At 48.3% G+C, this 18650-nt stretch overlaps 3 protein-coding genes across 4 annotated transcripts; all 3 read left to right on the top strand.

Moving 5' to 3' along the window:
- The first annotated feature begins 946 nt into the window (after positions 1–946).
- LOC134015868 (uncharacterized) lies at positions 947–3107 on the top strand. The gene is made up of 5 exons (XM_062455374.1): positions 947–1216; positions 1715–1755; positions 1842–1902; positions 2267–2372; positions 2521–3107. Exons 1-5 carry the CDS (start codon positions 1102–1104, stop codon positions 2810–2812), a joined length of 615 nt encoding a protein of 204 aa, XP_062311358.1. The 5' UTR covers positions 947–1101; the 3' UTR covers positions 2813–3107.
- Positions 3108–4076: 969 nt separating this feature from the next.
- Positions 4077–6237, top strand: LOC134015870 (RIIa domain-containing protein 1-like). The gene is made up of 4 exons (XM_062455375.1): positions 4077–4237; positions 4414–4490; positions 4592–4638; positions 4817–6237. Exons 1-4 carry the CDS (start codon positions 4157–4159, stop codon positions 4885–4887), a joined length of 276 nt encoding a protein of 91 aa, XP_062311359.1. The 5' UTR covers positions 4077–4156; the 3' UTR covers positions 4888–6237.
- A 693-nt stretch (positions 6238–6930) lies between these two features.
- On the top strand, positions 6931–18066 carry otoa (otoancorin). Of its 2 annotated transcripts, XM_062455377.1 has the most exons (30): positions 6931–6958; positions 8284–8366; positions 8516–8616; positions 8741–8762; positions 8889–8940; positions 9185–9332; positions 10014–10082; positions 10206–10399; positions 10548–10702; positions 10813–10937; positions 11074–11210; positions 11301–11409; positions 11708–11929; positions 13090–13251; positions 13505–13645; positions 13753–13808; positions 13907–14027; positions 14114–14232; positions 14401–14542; positions 14638–14831; positions 15004–15094; positions 15205–15388; positions 15514–15704; positions 15993–16145; positions 16241–16383; positions 16492–16628; positions 16750–16847; positions 17356–17536; positions 17622–17746; positions 17801–18066. In XM_062455377.1, exons 2-29 carry the CDS (start codon positions 8312–8314, stop codon positions 17699–17701), a joined length of 3582 nt encoding a protein of 1193 aa, XP_062311361.1. In that variant the 5' UTR covers positions 6931–6958; positions 8284–8311; the 3' UTR covers positions 17702–17746; positions 17801–18066. The 2 variants fall into 2 exon arrangements, with proteins under 2 accessions (XP_062311361.1, XP_062311360.1); XM_062455376.1 differs by having other exon boundaries at positions 6939–6958; positions 8280–8366; positions 17622–18066.
- Positions 18067–18650: the final 584 nt, after the last annotated feature.

The following is an 18650-nucleotide window of genomic DNA, read 5'->3' as shown; positions in this document are numbered from 1 at the left end:
AGTGAGTCTCTGTGTGTGTGTGTGTGTGTGCATCTGTGTGTGAGTGAGTCTCTGTGTGGTGTGTGTGTGTGCATCTGTGTGTGAGTGAGTCTCTGTGTGTGTGTGTGCATCTGTGTGTGAGTGAGTCTCTGTGTGTGTGTGTGTGTGTGCATCTGTGTGTGAGTGAGTCTCTGTGTGTGTGTGTGTGTGTGCATCTGTGTGTGAGTGAGTCTCTTGTGTGTGTGTGTGCATCTGTGTGTGAGTGAGTCTCTGTGTGTGTGTGTGTGTGTGTGCATCTGTGTGTGAGTGAGTCTCTGTGTGTGTGTGTGTGTGTGCATCTGTGTGTGAGTGAGTCTCTGTGTGTGTGTGTGTGTGTGTGCATCTGTGTGTGAGTGAGTCTCTGTGTGTGTAAATGCGTGAAGTGCCCCAGGCCGTGTATGGCCTGATGTTATGGCCTGATGTTATGGCCTGATGTTATGGCCTGATGTTATGGCCTGATGTTATGGCCTGATGTTATGGCCTGATGTTATGGCCTGATGTTATGGCACAGTATGTAAGTTGCTGTAGTGTCCAAGGCGACTAAAGCCCCCCCCCCCTGTGTGTCAGTGAGGGCCAGACCCCCCGTCAGAGGCTGCTGGTGCTGCCTGTGGAGGGTCAGAGGACCAGGCTGAGGGTTACCTGGACATACCCTCGAACCTGGAAGGAGAGAGGACCGCTACTACATGCTCCAGTATCGCCTCACCTACCGGCCTCTAGCGCTGGCAAAAAGCGGCGGTGTGTGTGTGTGTGTGGGTGTATGTGTGTGTGGGTGTGTGTGTGTGTGTATGTGTGGGTGTATGTGTGTGTGTGTGGGTGTGTGTGTGTGTGGGTGTGTGTGTGTGTGTATGTGTGGGTGTATGTGTGTGTGTGTGGGTGTGTGTGGGTGTATGTGTGTGTGTGGGGGGGGTGTATTTACCTGGGTGTTATTTATGGTCCAATAGTCCAGTTTTCATGTGTTCACCAGTTTGACAATCACTGTGTTCAGGCTTACTCTGTGGAACGCCAACTGGCTGACCCTGTTTGGTGTGTGTGTGTGTATGTGTGTGTGTCCAGACTGAAGTGTTCACAGAAGCCCACTCGTACATGATAACAGATGCGATGCCTGGGGTGGAGTACGTCATCCAGCTGGCCACTAAAGATGAGTTTGATGGCATCTGGAGCGACTGGAGCTCTGCTGTGCCTGGACTCACCTGGACAGGTACGCTCACACACACACACACACTCACACACACACTCATACACACACACACTCATACACACACACACTCACACACACTCACACACACACTCATACACACACACACTCATACACACACACACTCACACACACTCATACACACACACACTCACACACACACACATACACACACACACACAGACACACACACACAGACACACACTCACACACACACACACAGACACACAGACAGGCAGACATGTGTACACCCCCCCCCCCGCCGCTCCTGAGCACAGTAGTCCAGGGAGGTCACCAACCCTTCCTGGACACACACAAAGGTAACCATGACAACATGAGAGGGAGGGATCAATGTTCCTTCCTGAGTGTGTGTGTGAGAGTGTGTGCACTCGAGAGGTCGAATCAAATATCCAAACAGACACGTGTACATTAACACACACCACCATGACTGTAACACACATCTACTGTTTAAAAATCTTAAATACATGTGTGTTCCCACAGCGCCTGTACCCACTGCTGTGAGTGGTGTTGCTACAACTAAGGTAAGAGACACACACACACATACACTCACACACACACACACTGTGTTTGCACACCTTCAGTCTGACTCTCTCTCTCTCTCGTACAGTGTGATTATTTCGTCCTGTGCGGTGAAGGTTCTGGCACAGCAGATGAAGAGCTTCTCAGAGGTAGGACCCGGCTGTGGGGTCATAGTGGTTCCAGCTCACAAGCCTGTGGTGTTATGGACACGTGGGGTTTGTTAGGTCACGTCTGAAATTCCCTGGATCTGTTTTCTGGGGCTGTCACAGGAAAGCAAAGTCGTTATACGTAATAACCAAGGTTTCATTATGAAACTTAAAACAGGAAGTACAGAGGGACTGGACAAACACACCCTCACCCTGTTTTATATCAGACACACATAAACAGACACACACATAAACAGACACACACATAAACATGCACACGCACACATAAACGGTTTTTAGTTGTGTTCCGCTCTGGTGCAAGAAACCCTCTTTCTTTGTCTTCCCTTCCTCTCTCTCCTGCTCTCAGACCCTGAACCTTCCGGTGTGACACAGGAGGTGCGGCCTCACCTCCTGTGGGTGGTTGGGTGTTGTGCTTTACTGTCTGTCACTCTCCTCATCGCCTACCTGTTGAGGTAAACCTTGCATTGCCTGCCCTACTTATAGAGCTGTGTACATCCAGACATGATGACAGATATCCCTGCTGCTGTTCACACCTCAGGACAAACTAAGAACATGGTAGTTCCTTCCCCGGCCTCACTGCCCCGTGTCCCCCTCTCTCAGACACAAGGACAGGTTCGTCTCCAAGTTGGTGAGCCTTAGCAACAACAAGCCCCGCCTCCCTGACTCCGCCCCCTCCACATCAGCTCCAGCAGCCCAGGAAGTGCACGCTCTGCTGAACTCTGCCCCCCCACCTCACAAAGAGCCCCTCCCACAGGAAGTGGAAGTAAAGGAAGGATCGGAGGAAGAGGAGGAAGCGGAGGAAGAGCAGGAGCAGGTGGTGGAGGAGAGTGGGAAGGAGGCCTTTGACTTCAACAATACCAGCTACTTCCTGGTCCAGACAGACCAATCCTGAGCCTTCCTGGATCTCAGGCAGCCTCTGCTGTCAACAATCACAAGCTACGAGTTAGCTCCCTACCAGGTCCATTCAAGAGTCTGTATTTCCCCTTAAAGGGTAAAGTCAGGAAATTAATGGGAAAGAAATGCTTTTCATTGTTCTTTGCACAATTAATAGGAAAGACTGAGAGAAGATGTTTCTAAGAGTATTGTCTTATAATTTTTATTTTGAATTTTGAGTGGAGTTGTAGGCCCTATGTTTCAACCTGATGTTTGTTCACTATATTGACCATATATTGAACCTCTCTTTCTCTCTGCACACACACACACACACACACACACACAAAGAAAACACCCACATTTGGGGCGTTATGAACACTGAGCTGTTAATATTGGCTTGTGTTTTGTAAATAACTATACTGCAATAAAAGAAAAATAGTTTTTTATGAGTAAGTGTGTCGGGGGTTTCATAAATGCCAGCGTAGGGTTTTTCTTTCAGAGGATTTAGTCCAAAATAGAGTCAGAGATGGAATATCTTTCAAAGTCAAGGTGGCTTGATGGATTATTCAGCGATGCAGCACGTGGTACAGGAAGACACAAAAAGCAAAGCTCACACAAGACACAACCCGATATAGCCTGATCTCCTGCGGTATGCTACGATTTCACAATATGTTTCTTCCCACGTTTGTCCAAGATCAATCACTCCTCAATAAAGCCAACATGCGTATGCGTGCCCACCATCTCTAATGTTCACTCAAAACCCCTCTAAGTTCCCTGTCATCCTCAGACCCTAGTTCACCCCTTCTTCCCCTCGCGTAATGTGTGTCTCCTCACTTATCTGGCTTGGTCAGCTTGACCTGCCACTCTTGGTCCTTACCCTTTACCATGGGTGAATCAGAGGTAACCCAAACACAAAGCCTTCAACTCTGAGTGTTCCCAGCTGTTTACCCTCGGCCACTTCCCTCTTCACTGTCCTAGGGAGCCATGTTTTCTAACCCCTGAACCCATAACAACCTCACCTGAGATACGCACGCAGCAGCGGTACTGTGTGCCGGTGCTGCGTGCCGGTCTGTACCTACATTTGGCGTTAGGCCTTTGTTCCTCACCTGTGTACCACACATGCCTGCCTACCTGGCCTATAATCAATAAACCACGACATCAGTCTCACATGCACACCACAATACATTAAATAAATAAAACGGACTAGTTTGTGTGTCTTTGCTGCCACCGTGTGGTTATACAGTGAATGGCTGTTGTCATAGCAATCATGGAAAGGTTTTTTTTGTCAACAACAGGTGGCTTTTCCGCCCGTTGTTGTCCACGTTGGTCTAATTGGATCAACTGTGTAGTAAATAACGCAAATATGGCAGGAAACAGTGCACTAGAAGAACTGGACATAGGGGCTTTGAGCGCTGAGCAACAGGAGATACTTAGACAATATAAGGTACAGTAAATACAAGTCTAGCTGGTAGCTACAGTACAGTGCTAGTAGTCGCTATATCATAGCATACTGTAGATATATATCTATGGTCGCTAGTCTATCACTAGCAATAATTAATTTACTGATACAATAAAACTAAAATCACATCAGGGAGCTAACCTTCAATTATTTCTTTGTAGATAAAAACGAGAATTGACAATGAAAAATATTTAAGAGCGCATCCAGAGGTCGAGTTGATGATGAGCGACTTCCTAAGGTTTGAAAAAAACAGCTTATTAATGTGCGTCCCATTACTGTGCATTCATGTCTGAGTCAGTGATGTATAGAACTGCTGTAACGTTACTTTTGTTCTGACAGAGATGTGTTCCTCAAAAGACCAGTCGACATACGTGAATTTGCGGCAGGTAGGCTATATTTTTGTGAAACACACACGCACACACACACACACAGACACACACACACACACACATACACACACACGCACACGTGTACACACACACGTGTACACACACACGCAGACACACACACACGCACACGTGTACACACACGTGTAGTGAATATAACGTGCTTTATTTCTTTCAGGTCACTTCACAAACCCAAACCTGGCAACGAAGATCACTTCCCATCTACAAGGCTTTACTGAAACAGACTAACCTACAGAAACCTTTTTTAAAGCTCTGATAAGCAGTCTGATATAAGAGACTCTTTGTATTTCAATTGTAGACTTAGAGATGGCATGTGAAGTACACACATCCTTCACTCAAGTAGAAGTACAGATACTCATGTTTAAAAAGACTTAGGTAAAAGTAATGACAACACTTTTTCACTCAAGTTAAAGTAAAGAAGTATGGTCTCTGTATACTTAAGTAAAAAGTAGCAATTTCTACTACCTGTTGGACCTCACATAATATTAATACATTAATACAAAAATACAGTATGTGTGCTATGAGACTACTACACTATGAGAATCTTTTTGACGCCGAAAACTTACATTTCGTCATTTAGTGTAGTTGAGGTTGATGTGCCAGTAGCCTGGGGAGATAACAGGAGCTGGATTGTTTGTCATCCTGTTCCAGGGAGAATCAACCCTCTTGTTGGGCTAATCAGTTTGATATTTAACAGTAGTGATGCTTTTGTTTTTTCTAACCCACTGTAGACTTTTGTGTGAGATCCTCCCTGAATACAGTGTACACGTTTCCAAATATGAAGTTAAAGTTAAGAAAAAATATGTTTTAAGGTAGATTGTTACCCTAGTTACAGTGCTAGTACTTCAGAACTGGGGAGAGCAGAGTAAACCAGTTACTTGTTTGGGTGGTCATAGTTTTAAAGCTCAATCCATGTTAAATGAACTATCAACACTAGTTTTCAATCCTATCAGTTTGTCCAGCCCTAACAACTTGTCAGTAAAGATGCACATTCTACATTACATACAGTACCTCACTGTACCTCCATCTGATGTAATGTTGTTAGTGCACCAGACCAGTTAAACCAGGTCAGTCTCAGATGACCACAGACCAGTTAGACCAGGTCATACTCAGAGGAAGTTTCTTCTGGGCATTCACAGAACCGTGTTGAAGCTCTATGTTTGGGAAACGGACAGCCCCACAGTGTGCACACAGTGTACCTTGTACACAGTATGCAAAGTACACAGTGTACATCGTACACAATGACAGTAAAAAAAGAGGATGTGCATGACTTGTATAATTTGTCTGCCTGAAAGCAATAACCTTGATTAACCTTTTAGCTGGCAAAGGCAATATTTGCTTCAGTCACAGTACTTTACAAATATGATAGGTATACTTACCTGGTGTATGGCCATCTTTGTGTTGTTGTCTCTGTGTAGTATTTATGATGGATTAATGTGTTTTAATACCTGTCTACAAACAAATTTCCCCTAGTGGGATAAATTGACTTGATCTAAAATTGATAATTATTTGTTCATGGATTGTCTCTGTAAAGTGTGAATTGTGTGGATTACATTTTCTATAAAAAGTTGAACTTGATTCACTGTTAAATAATATGTCTTTATTCTGCATTTTAGCAGGGCTTATGTTAGAAATATTTAAATTGTTAGTATGTGATATCTATCAAACCCTGGCATGTTCTATGCCTTTAATAGTTTCTAGTATAATCCTGAGGGGATGCAGTAAACTAGGTTGGGAGTAATGTGGTGTAAAGGTCGGGAGGTCCGGAGGTCGGAGGTAATGGTGGACAGACGTTAACAAGACTTCTGGGACCTTGAGTGACCCGCCCAATCACAGAGAGCCTAAAAAACTCCTGGTATCGTTTCATTATGTTTGAGCCTTATTGGTCACATTAAAGATGAAAGATTATGATGGTGGAAGCTTTATGAATTAACAAAAAATATATTCATACTGTCGATAGCTAGAACTTTTATTGATCCCAAGAAGAAAGACACGAAAAGACACACAATGTTTTATAAATATCAGTATGTCAACATGTCAATATTATTATACTATAATTTGATCTGAATAAGCCTTTCTGTGAATAGGTTATTCAGCATAGCGTGACAAGATTCATTCACACACACACACACACACACACACATCTTCTGCCCCACCTGAAGCCTCCCAGGTGCATTTGAATGTGTGAAAGAGGAGGAGGGACAGATCATTGTTCCTGGTTTGGTGCTCACCTGTAGACACACTCACCTGTAGAACACATAGCGCTACACCCCGCACACAAGAAGGACAACCTGCTCAGGTGAGTACCACCGGCTTCCCCGTCAGGATGTCATACTGGGGCTTTTGATCAGTGTTATTTCTTCTCTTGAATTTGAGATTTGTCATTTTAAGCGCGTGGCATTTTGTCCTTTGTGAATAAAATACTCTGCCATCAAATAGAGTTACGGAGCGGAGACAGTAAAAATGTTAAAACGTTAAAATGGTTGAAGTGATCAACCGAATTATGTAGTTAATGTAGCATTGTGGATCTTTTAAACTTTATAATAGATACAATTAGACATAGTTATGTTTTTTTTTCTTTTATTGCCAGTATATAGTAATTAATTATCTGAATGTTTGTTGACTGATTACAATATTAACATTTACTCATTTACAAAATAACAGATTGTTAAAGCCTATACGGTATACTTCGGTACTTCAGTTGATTATAATAAACTGATAAATAATCAACAAGAGAGTAAAATAAATAAATACATAGTAAAATAAATCAATAGTAATTGTTACAAGATGCTTCAGGAGCCTGGAGAAGAGCAGAGAGTAGCTCTTTCATTACAAATGATTCCTCCTGTAGTGTGTCTCTTGTGCTCACTACATCACAGATCTCTGTGCTCACTACATCATGGGTTAGAATCCCCCTCAGCCGAAGGAGGTAAAGCACCTTCCTGCAGTATGTACATTGTGTCAAGGGTTCAAATCCCTGTACAGCGTTTATAAGTCGCTTTGGATAAATGTGTCTTCTGAATGAGTGCGTTTGATAGACACCCAAGGGAAAACTAAACTCAGGAATCGCATTTGTGGGGCCCATGTAAATGCCGGAGGAAGAGATGTTGTTTCACAGCAGCATGAAGAGGGAGTCAGATTCAGTCTGATGACAGTGTCGGCGGGCGCAAAATCTATCTGAGAGGACTGAAAAACAGAGATCATGTAACATGTTGTTCAGTCTCCTTCTCGCCCCACAGGGGCTTGTCCATAGGGCAGGTAACCCAGGGTAACCCAGGGTAACTAAGGAGGCAACTGGGCAGGTATAACAAGCCTCAGAGGAGGAAGTGTTTAGGAACCTTGAATGTCACTGAGGCATTTACATGGAGACAGGAACCATGACGACCAGTGACGGACCAGGATGAGGACAAAGGATGACGACACATTCTGTTAATAAACAATTGAAAGTTAACTTCCTCATCTGTTTACAAAAATAAACAATTGAAAGTTAACTTCCTCATTTGTTTACAAAAAACTTACCTAGAATTCTGAAGACCATTGATCTTCATTCAGACAGCAGAATGCTTCCTGTTAAAGAGTCGTGTCATCCTTGTCATGTCTTCCTCTCTCCTGTCTCCCAGCCAGGCTGCTGCTCTGATCTGTCTGATCCAACATGGACACCCTGAGAGGAACAGTGACCTTCCTCTTCCTGGTCCTGGTGCCCTCTGGTGAGTAACCAGCCCTCCTCTCAGGCCATGACAGAGCTCCTCCCCAGAGTGCCCCCATGCTGGGTTCCTTGTGCTTAGAAACACAGTGACGTGTCTGGCAGATAGTGCTCCAGTACAATGTAGTGTTTCACACTGCTATGCCATTCCAGCGGTTATGGTACCGCGCCCGATGCCGCCCACAGTGCCTGGGGACCCGCCCCCTGGCTTCCCGGACCCGCCCCCTGGCTTCAGAGACAAGGCCAAGAATCTGGTAACACACCACCACCAGCACACATCACCACCAACAGCACACATCACCACCACCAGCACATATTATATATATATACATATTCACATTGATAGTCAGTAATAATGTGATTTCTCTATTCTACCAGATGATGCAATGCCTGGGAATGGGTAAGAACACATTATAGTGTGCATGTGTGTGTGTTGCCATTCATCACTTGTATTTCCTAGACTGGAATTCCAACAGTTGCTTTAGACCAAGTACTGCAGATGAGTGCGGAGTTTGGTCTGTTTCAGGATACCAAGTGCCTCCCATGGTGTTGATGTACAACGTCCATCAACTCACCAAGTGAGTCTTACATTTACATGTATTCATTTAGCAGACGCTTTTATCCAAAGCGACTTCCAAGAGAGAGCTTTACAAAGTGCACAGTCTTTGTGTGTTTCTCTGCATTAAGGTGTGTTCCAGTTCCAGTCAATCTCTGGATTCAACAAAAATGTCTTAATGAAATTGTTACCAGAAAAGACATATAATGCGACCCTTTTCTTGCTAACTAACTCCATCTTCTCTCACGTTCCTCCTTCCTGCTCAGCACCAGTGGGGTCCCAGCGGGGGACAAGATGTCCGGTCTCAGTTCACTTCCCATCTTCCTCTCCCTCCTGTCCTCCCTTCCCCCACCAGACTCTGGGCGGCTGCATATCCAGCCCAACAAAACCATGGAATATCCAGACCAGGAATGGGTATACATACACACACACACACTCACTCTCACACACACACACATACTATTAAAGAGCTTGTAGAAAAACTCAGGGCCTCATGTACGTACATTCGCAAATTAGCGCCATGGCCAACCCGCAGATTGCGCACGCTGTGATACTTCAGTTTACATCGTATTTACGAAACCTGCAGGTCGTCGGGTAATCAGCGACTTTCTCCGCCCTCTATACCGTACATTGCGAGCATTTAAACGCGCAATTGAATGGGCCTCCTTCTCTCTTTCTATCATGGATCAGCCACCAAAGTCGAAACAGTGATGACTGTTTGAAATGATCCTGATGCCAATATTTGTAATGTAGCGAGGAGTTTAACAACTGCTGGAATGGAATGTGAACACTGAGTCGGTCCAGTAACTGTAATATTGCATGGCTGCTTAATCTGTAACGCGTAATGATTTTGTGTTCACTCAACTCAAAAAGTGTGATCCTTGTGGCAAAAATCCTTTGGCCTATGTCTTGGTCTTGCTCAGGTTACGGCTGCCATTTCACCAGGAGGCATATGCGCATCCTGGTTTACGCCTGCTTTTAAAAGGCGGAGAATTTTCCACCTGAAAACATCTGATATTCTCCATAACCTCTACTCTTTGTCTCTGATTCTGTTTATATCTACTTCTCTGTCTCTCTCCCTCCCTCTCTCTGTAGAACATGACAGAGAAGATGTGGAATTGTTCCAGTCTTCCAGGGCTGATAAAGCTCATGAAGAACTCCTCGGTGAGTGCTCGCCTGCCTCTCAATGACGAGCTTCTTCTCCCCACGACCTCATCCATCGACTGTGACCTAGTCTGGTGTTACAGCAGAATGCTGCTTCCCTGTAACCCCCCCCCTCTTCCTCAGGACGGGCCTCTGTGTTTCTTCCGGGCGCTCGTCTCCCCCCTCTCCTGGACGGCTCTGACGATGACCGACGGAAGCAACCTGGACCCGGAGGATTATGGGAGGCTGGTGTGGGCGGCTTGGCCCTTCCTTCAGAACATGGCACCTCTTCAGATGGGCCTGCCCGCCAGCATACAGCGTCCACACCTCCAAGTCATGTGAGTTTGTGTGTGTGTGTGAGTGCATGTGATCACACACATTTAGGTTTATTTTGGGTGTGAGTATGAAGAATGCATGCTGATGACTTCACAAGCACACCGACACACACACATGCGATGTGATGCCAGATGGCTGTGCTGGTTTCAGGATGAAGATGATGCGAAACGTGTTTGGCTCTCTGACGGAGGGGCAGCAGGACCAGATTAAGGAGTGGGTGAGGGAGCAGATCGGACTCAATTACTTCAACTGCAGCCTTGCTGATGGGTCACATAAACCAGACCAGGGCAAGCCTAAGACACATGGTGAGATGCTCAACAAACATCATGTGTGTGTGAGTTTGTGTGTGTGTGTGTGTGTGTGTGTGAGAGTGAGTGTGTGAGAGTGAGTGACGAGCTCTCCCCTCTGACTGCAGTGAGCTCCTCTCCTCCTCGCTGCTCTAAGGAGCTGCAGTGGCTGGAGGTAGAAGGCTTGAAGACGATGGGTCCCTTCCTCACTCGCCTGTCTCTGGACGACATCAAAACCATCCCCAAAGACCAGGTCTGTGTGTGTTCCTGTGTGTGCACGTGTGTGTGTGCCTGTGTGGGCGTGTGGTGGATGTATGTATTACATAAGAGTTGTAACAAAGAGCTAGATTGTTTCACCAGTCTCTCCTCCCCTCTCCTCCTCCTCCTAGATATGCAACTTCTTAACGACCCCGGATTTTAGCTCCTCCTTCAGGGGTGTGGCCAGGATGAACTCCAGTCTTGGCAGGAAATTCCTGGAGATGGTCAAAGACTGTTCCAAGGAAGGGTTAATACAGAACGTGGACAGGTGTGTGTGCACGCGCGTGTGAATGCAAACCAAATAGGGACTGATTGTAGGATTTGCATTGATCTGTATCTTTTCCATGGCCTTGTTCAGGCTTGGCTCACTGGCATGTTTCTATGGCGACGCCCCGACACTGAACTCCTCCCTCAGTAGAAAACTTCTGTCTCAGCTGAGCAACTGCAGCAACTCTGATGTCAAAGCGGTGACCTCCTCCTCCTCTCTGCTCCCTCTCCTGCCTCGTGTAGTTCAGGGTCAATAGAGTAACTGTTCAAAGTTCACACAGGAACACAATAATGTCACACACAAACACAGTGATGTCACACACGAACAGGGTGATGTCACACACGAAAACGGTGATGTCACACATGAACAGGGTGATGTCACACACGAACACGGTGATGTCACACACAAACACAGTGTTTCTCCTGCTTTGTCTTCTCCTGTGCCTCTGACCCTGTGCCTCTGACCCTGTGCCTCTGATCCTGTGCCTCTGCTATCAGCTGAAGAAACGCTTGGTGAACATGTTGATGATGACCTCCCCGTCACCAGGGGACTCCCTGCTGAGCGAGCTGGGCCCGGGGGTGACAGCCCTGCCCTCCTCCTTTCTGGCCCAGTTCTCCATCTCAGCCCTGCAGGACACCCTGGTCTCCCTGGGCCCCAAGGCCAAATGGAGCGTGAGCCAGGCCAAGGCCCTGGCCAGTAAGCTGCTGCAGGGGAAGGAGGTGAGCTAACAGGGCTAGCATGTGCAGTGAGCTAACAGGGCCAGCATGTGTGCTGAGCTAACAGGGCTAGCATGTGCGTTGAGATAACAGGGCTAGCATGTGTGGTGAGCTAACAGGGCTAGCATGTGCGTTGAGCTAACAGGGCTAGCATGTGCGGTGAGCTAACAGGGCCAGCATGTGTGCTGAGCTAACAGGGCTAGCATGTGCGTTGAGCTAACAGGGCTAGCATGTGTGGTGAGCTAACAGGGCTAGCATGTGCAGTGAGCTAACAGGGCTAGCATGTGCGGTGAGCTAACAGGGCTAGCATGTGCGTTGAGCTAACAGGGCTAGCATGTGCGGTGAGCTAACAGGGCCAGCATGTGTGCTGAGCTAACAGGGCTAGCATGTGCGGTGAGCTAACAGGGCTAGCATGTGTGTTGAGCTAACAGGGCTAGCATGTGCGGTGAGCTAACAGGGCTAGCATGTGCGGTGAGCTAACAGGGCTAGCATGTGTGGTGAGCTAACAGGGCTAGCATGTGCGTTGAGCTAACAGGGCTAGCATGTGCGGTGAGTTAACAGGGCCAGCATGTGTGCTGAGCTAACAGGGCTAGCATGTGCGTTGAGCTAACAGGGCTAGCATGTGCGGTGAGCTAACAGGGCTAGCATGTGCAGTGAGCTAACAGGGCTAGCATGTGCGGTGAGCTAACAGGGCTAGCATGTGCGTTGAGCTAACAGGGCTAGCATGTGCGGTGAGCTAACAGGGCCAGCATGTGTGCTGAGCTAACAGGGCTAGCATGTGCGGTGAGCTAACAGGGCTAGCATGTGCGTTGAGCTAACAGGGCTAGCATGTGCGGTGAGCTAACAGGGCTAGCATGTGCGGTGAGCTAACAGGGCTAGCATGTGCGGTGAGCTAACAGGGCTAGCATGTGCGTTGAGCTAACAGGGCTAGCATGTGCAGTGAGCTAACAGGGCTAGCATGTGCAGTGAGCTAACAGGGCTAGCATGTGCAGTGAGCTAACAGGGCTAGCATGTGCAGACCTGGAAGACAGTGCAGACAAGGCCAAGTCTCTCTGTGTGCACATGCTATTGCTAAATTACCTCCTGCGTTTGCGTTCGGTTGGTTAATCTCTTTCGTTTGCTCTCTCTCTCTCTCTCTCTCTCTCTCTCTCTCTCTCTCATAGTCGGTGACCAATCTGGAGCTGGTGTCTCTGGGGCCGGCGGTGAGAGGCGTGGCCTCAAGGCTGCTCAGGAAGGTCAAAGACCTGGGGCTTCTGGGTAGTGAGGGTCTACAGAGCATGAGCCAGAGCATGACCAAGCTACAGAAGACCGCGCTTCTGGAGGGGGTGAGGAGGGGGGGAGAGGGAGGGGGGAAGAGGGAGTGGGGGAGAGGGAGGGGGGAGGGAGGGGGAGAGGGAGGAGAGGAACGTAAAGTCAGGGTTAGGAGACAAAAAAGAACACAGAAAGAAATGTTTTCAAGCAACAGGTACACAATGTGTGTACATTCCTATCCCGTCACTCTGGCCCAGCCTGTGAACACAGCCCCCCCCTGTGGAGCCAGCATGTAAATACAGCCCCCCCCCCCCCCCCCCTGTGCAGTTTCGTAAGGATACTAACGCCTCGGAGCTGGTGCGGAAAGTCCCCTCTGCCCTGCTCTCCAGCCTGTCCCTGCACACCCTGGACCAGGCCAACTTCACCTCCTTCGACCAGCTGGACGGCAAGACCTGGACACGAGCACAGGTGACCCAGACGCCCAACACTGACCTCCACACCCACACATCTCAGTTCTGTTGATCAGGAGAGGAGTGGACTCTGGAAGTTCATTCCTGTTTGTTCCTTGAATACAGGCAGCGTTCCTGGTCAAGAAGATCATGGGAAAGACCATTAAACCTGCAGCTATGCGGTAAGAACTGATGTCCCTGTCCTGTGTGTCCTGACTGGTTACAGTATTCTGCAGCCCTAACCCTGCAGGGGTAATGATGTGGTAAATGACCTTCACAGGAAGCTGGGCTGGGCCATGCAGGGCGTGGCTTGTGACATGATTAACCAAACGACGGATAGTGATGCTATGGACATGGCCATAGCACTGACAGACAATCCCCAGTTGCTCACCAGAGCTCAGGTACACACACACACACGCAAATACACACACACACACAGACACACACTCACAGCCTTCCTGGTGAGTGTGTCTCTCTCGTGTTCCAGGTGTGCTGTGCTGCTCGCAGGCTGTTTGGCAGCTTGGAGAAAGTGAGAGCAGGCTACTTCAGAAACCTGACAGAAGACGAGCTCAACCTTGTTCCCACCATCCTGCTGCTGCACCTACAGTAAGGAGACATGGACTCAGACTCTCTACTCACACACACACACACTGTACTCACACACACACACACACTGTACTCACACACACACACACACACACACACACTGTACTCGACCACACACGTATGCAAAGTCTCTCTCCCCTCACTGTTTGTGACTCTTCACTCGTCCAGGGCTCCGGTGATTAAGGGCCTCCCTGCCTCCGTGTGTTCTGCCTTCCTGGTGAAGATGGGCCAGGCCAACCTGAGCTCTGTGCCCCTCAGGTCCCCCTCCCGTCAAGCTCTCACCAGCAGAGCTCTCAGCTGCCTGCTCAACGTACGGAACACTGCCTCCAGGGTTAGGGTTAGGGTCAGCCAGCAGGTCGGCTCAGGATGGAACATAACCTGTGTGTGGTGTGTGTGTGTGTGCAGGGTCGGAGCATGTCGGAGCTCAGCAGTGATGAGGTGCTAAGTCTGGGGTCTCTGCTGTGTGAGGTATCTCCCTCTCAGCTGACCCTGCTGAGCCAGAGCACACTCAACTCCTCCCTGCCAGCGCTGGCCTCCTGCTCACATATCCCTCCTCTCCACAGGACAGCGCTACTGCAGCTGCTCAACCACACTTATGGGTGAGACACCTCATGATGAAGACTAACCCTAACCCCAAACCTAACACTAACCCTACACCTAACCCCAAACCTGACACTAATCTAACCCTCTCCGGCTACAGTGATACAAGATCCACGATAAGAACAGTATCAGAAATGACAAAGGAAACAATGTGTTTGTTCATTTCAACAGGGCCCCATCCAATTGGTCCGCCGATACCACGGTCGCCCTGGCTCCTCTCCTCCTATTGGATGATTCCACCGTCCGTTCACTGCGCTACAGAGTGAGGGGCTTCACGTGGCCTGGATCATCTCCAGCTGTTTGTGTTTGTGTTCAACCCTCCTCACAGCCCTCACCATCTCCCTCACACATCTCCTCTTGACACCTCCCCAGTCGTGGCTGAAGACGACTCTCTCAGACCTGCTGGACAGCATGCCTGCCCAGCAGGGGGCCCCCGGCCCCTCAGAGTACAGCAGTGCCCTGGACCTCTCCACCCTGCGATGGAAACTGTTCTCTCTCTGCACGTCCCCAGACGCCGTGCCCCCCACAGCCACGCCCGCTCGCAGGAGGAGAGCAGGTGACACACGCTGGAATAGACGAAATAAACAAGACTGAATGAATTGGGGAATTACAAACATTTCTCTGATTCTCTCTCATTCATGCTCACTCTCGTTCTCTCTCTCGTTCCTTCTCTCTGTGTAGCTTCTCCCCTGGCAGTCCTGGTTCCCCTTGCGGCTCAGATTGAGGACTTGGGCCCAGCTAACGTCTACTGGACCCCCGACCAGCTGTCTGCCATGTCAAATGACACTTTCATCACTACCGCAGACACGCTTGGGGCCATCACAACCTACAGTAGCGATCAGCTGAGTGCGCTTCGGCAGAAAGTCATAGAGGTACTGAGAAAGATAAACTCATGTTAATGACAACAAGTAGCACACAAGTCACCTTTGATAATACTGCTGTTATTCTCTCATGTGGTTAAACATGAAATAGATGACTGACTGTTCAGATGAGTGACTGTTCAGATGAGCCCTGGACAGATGACTGTTCAGATGAGCCCTGGACAGATGACTGTTCAGATGAGCCCTGGACAGATGACTGTTCAGATGAGCCCTGGACAGATGACTGTTCAGATGAGCCCTGGACAGATGCATGTGCTCCTTCTCTGTGTGCCTGTGCAGGCGTGGGGTCCCGTGGCTAATCTGAACGAGAGCCAGGTGGTCCACCTGGCCTGCATCTGCCAGGGGTTCAACCTCACAGAGCTGTCCAGCCTCCCCATCTCCTCCCTGGACACCCTGGATGCCCTGGCCCCCTGCTCCTGGACCCAGACACAGGTAGGGCCAAACGCACCCGGGAAGTATCAGATGGGGTAAACAATGATGATGACAACAAGGATGATGATTATGCTGATTCTTGCGGTCCCCTTCAGAGGGAGATGGTGTGGAAGTGTTATCTTGGGCGCTGTGGCATGACGGTGGGACAGCTGACAGCTGTGGAGATCGTGGGACTGAATCAGTTTGTCTGTGGGCTCAGTACTAACGAGACAACTCAGATCAACGCTGATGTTTTCAGGTCAGGAATCCTGTGTGTGTGTGTGTGTGTGTGTGAGTGCATGGGTGTTTGATGTTATGAGTGTGGAGTGTCATGTGGTGTGTTCATGACTAAATACCCGTGTCCCAGGGAGGCTGTGGGGTCCCTGGGGAACCTGGAGTGCCCCCTGATGTGGACAGAGAAGCTGAAGGAGAGAGCAGTGGCTCTGTTTGGAGCGCCCAGCAGCTGGAGTCAGGCTCAGGTCAACACCCTGGGCAACATCATCGGTCAGAGTCACATCTATCCCAGAATTTGACTTTGTCTGAACCTACATCACAAAAGCCAGAGTTAAATGAGTCCTTTCTAAACACGTCATTTCTAATGATCTCTTTCTCCCACCTCTTCCAGCTGGTCTGACTTCAGCTGAGCTGAATTCTCTGAGTTCCTCTGTTCTTCCATTCCTCTCCCGTACCGGCATCACTCTCATCCCCCCTGACCGCCTGGCTGTGAGTGGACCTCTCTCTCTCTCCCCCTGCACCTCCCTCCCCCTCTCTCTCCCCCCCTCTCTCCCACTCCCTCTCTCTCTCCCCCTGCACCTCTCCCCCTCTCTCTCTCCCACTCCCCCTCTCTCTCCCCCTGCACCTCTCCTCAGTCATCTCTTTTTTCCTGATAAGATTTTTGGAGGAGGCAACTTTTCATGGGACTGGAAATAATAATTCTGTAATAAAAAAGGCTGATAGAAGAATGGACATAATAATGATCAAAAAGTCAGTGAAGGATATAAAGAACCATTACAAAGACTGCATGTAACAGTCAAATGATGGAGAGAATAGTTCAAAAGAGTTATATGAGTATTTAGAGACAGATACAAAAGAACACTTTTACCCAAACAAAATTCTGACCAATTCCTTAAATAACCTCAGAAGTTTACCACAAACCTGCCTCCTCTTGACAGCTGTCCCTCTCCCCTCCCCGTCTCCCCTCCTCTGCCCTCCCTTCCTTTCCCCTCCCCAGGCACTCTCAAGCAGCCAGCTGGAGGCCCTGGGTCCTGACAATGCCGCCATGGTAACCGATGCTCAGCGAGCGATGCTGGGAATTGAACAGAAAGCTGCCCTTGAAAACGCCCTGGGCCTTCCTGCCCCGCGTGCCATCTCAACCACCCCAAACCCCCCCGTCAACCTGCCCCAGCAGTCAGGTGAGGCAGAGGCACAGGTGGCCTCTGGTCCAGGATGTCAGGTCAAACCCAAGAAGAAGGATGTAATTGTTTCTCTATCCTGCAGGAGCGTCTACGCTGGGAACCCTGGGACTTGGAGTCTACCTGCAGCCATGCCTCGTTCTCCTGCTGCTGCTAGTGCTGTAGAGCTAACAGCACAGGAGCTGTCCTCTGGAGCCCTCTGCTCCTCCTGTAGAGCTGTCCTCTCTCCTCCTCCTGTAGAGCTGTCCTCTCTCTCCTCCTCCTCCTGTAGAGCTGTCCTCTGGAGCCCTCTCCTCCTGCCCTGTACTCACTACTCAGCCAGTCTTGTACCTTGAAAAAGAAGTCTTATGCTTAATCTACCTGCAACATCTTTCTCATGCTTTATTATGACCTGAGGGTACTGTATGTATACATGTTTATCAACACACACAATAGAAATGTCTATCTAGAGAATTTGAGGACCATACTTAATGATGTTAGTCTGAAAGAAATAACTGTAACTTCTATGCTAATAAAGAATATATTTATTGCATAGGAGCCCAAGAAAATCAAAAATTAAACACTAAATGACTAGAAACAATGTGACAATACCACTTTATTTCAATCAAAACAGAACACAGGTTCTGGTTGGAAATTTCCAACAGAAACAATTAATTTAGTATCTTGAGAAGATCGACACACAACACACAAATCAACTGAGAGGAAAGTCCACACTGCCTTCATGACTTCAGAATTATCAAAGAAAAAAAGAAAAACATTCAACAGTATTTATATTTTTTTTACCTGTAGCAGAAACCAGTGTTTCATGCAGTCTCTACAAAGTAGAATCACAGTACCCTAATTCTGCTCATCAACATTACACACCATGTCCACTGAGCTCACCTCGGTCCTCGCCCACGCTCAGCCAGAGAGAAGCCCCGTTCTCCAGTCTACTGTGCTCATAACACACCACGCTCTGCCAGAGAGAAGCCCCGTTCTCCAGTCTACTGTGCTCATAACACACCACGCTCTGCCAGAGAGAAGCCCCGTTCTCCAGTCTACTGTGCTCATAACACACCCACGCTCTGCCAGAGAGAAGCCCCGTTCTCCAGTCTACTGTGCTCATAACACACCA

The sequence above is a fragment of the Osmerus eperlanus genome, unplaced genomic scaffold (genome assembly GCF_963692335.1).
Source record: "Osmerus eperlanus unplaced genomic scaffold, fOsmEpe2.1 SCAFFOLD_561, whole genome shotgun sequence".
Classification (NCBI taxonomy): Eukaryota; Metazoa; Chordata; class Actinopteri; order Osmeriformes; family Osmeridae; genus Osmerus; species Osmerus eperlanus.
Note: the sequence above shows the minus strand (reverse complement) of the source record. Positions and strands in the feature narration are given on the sequence as shown.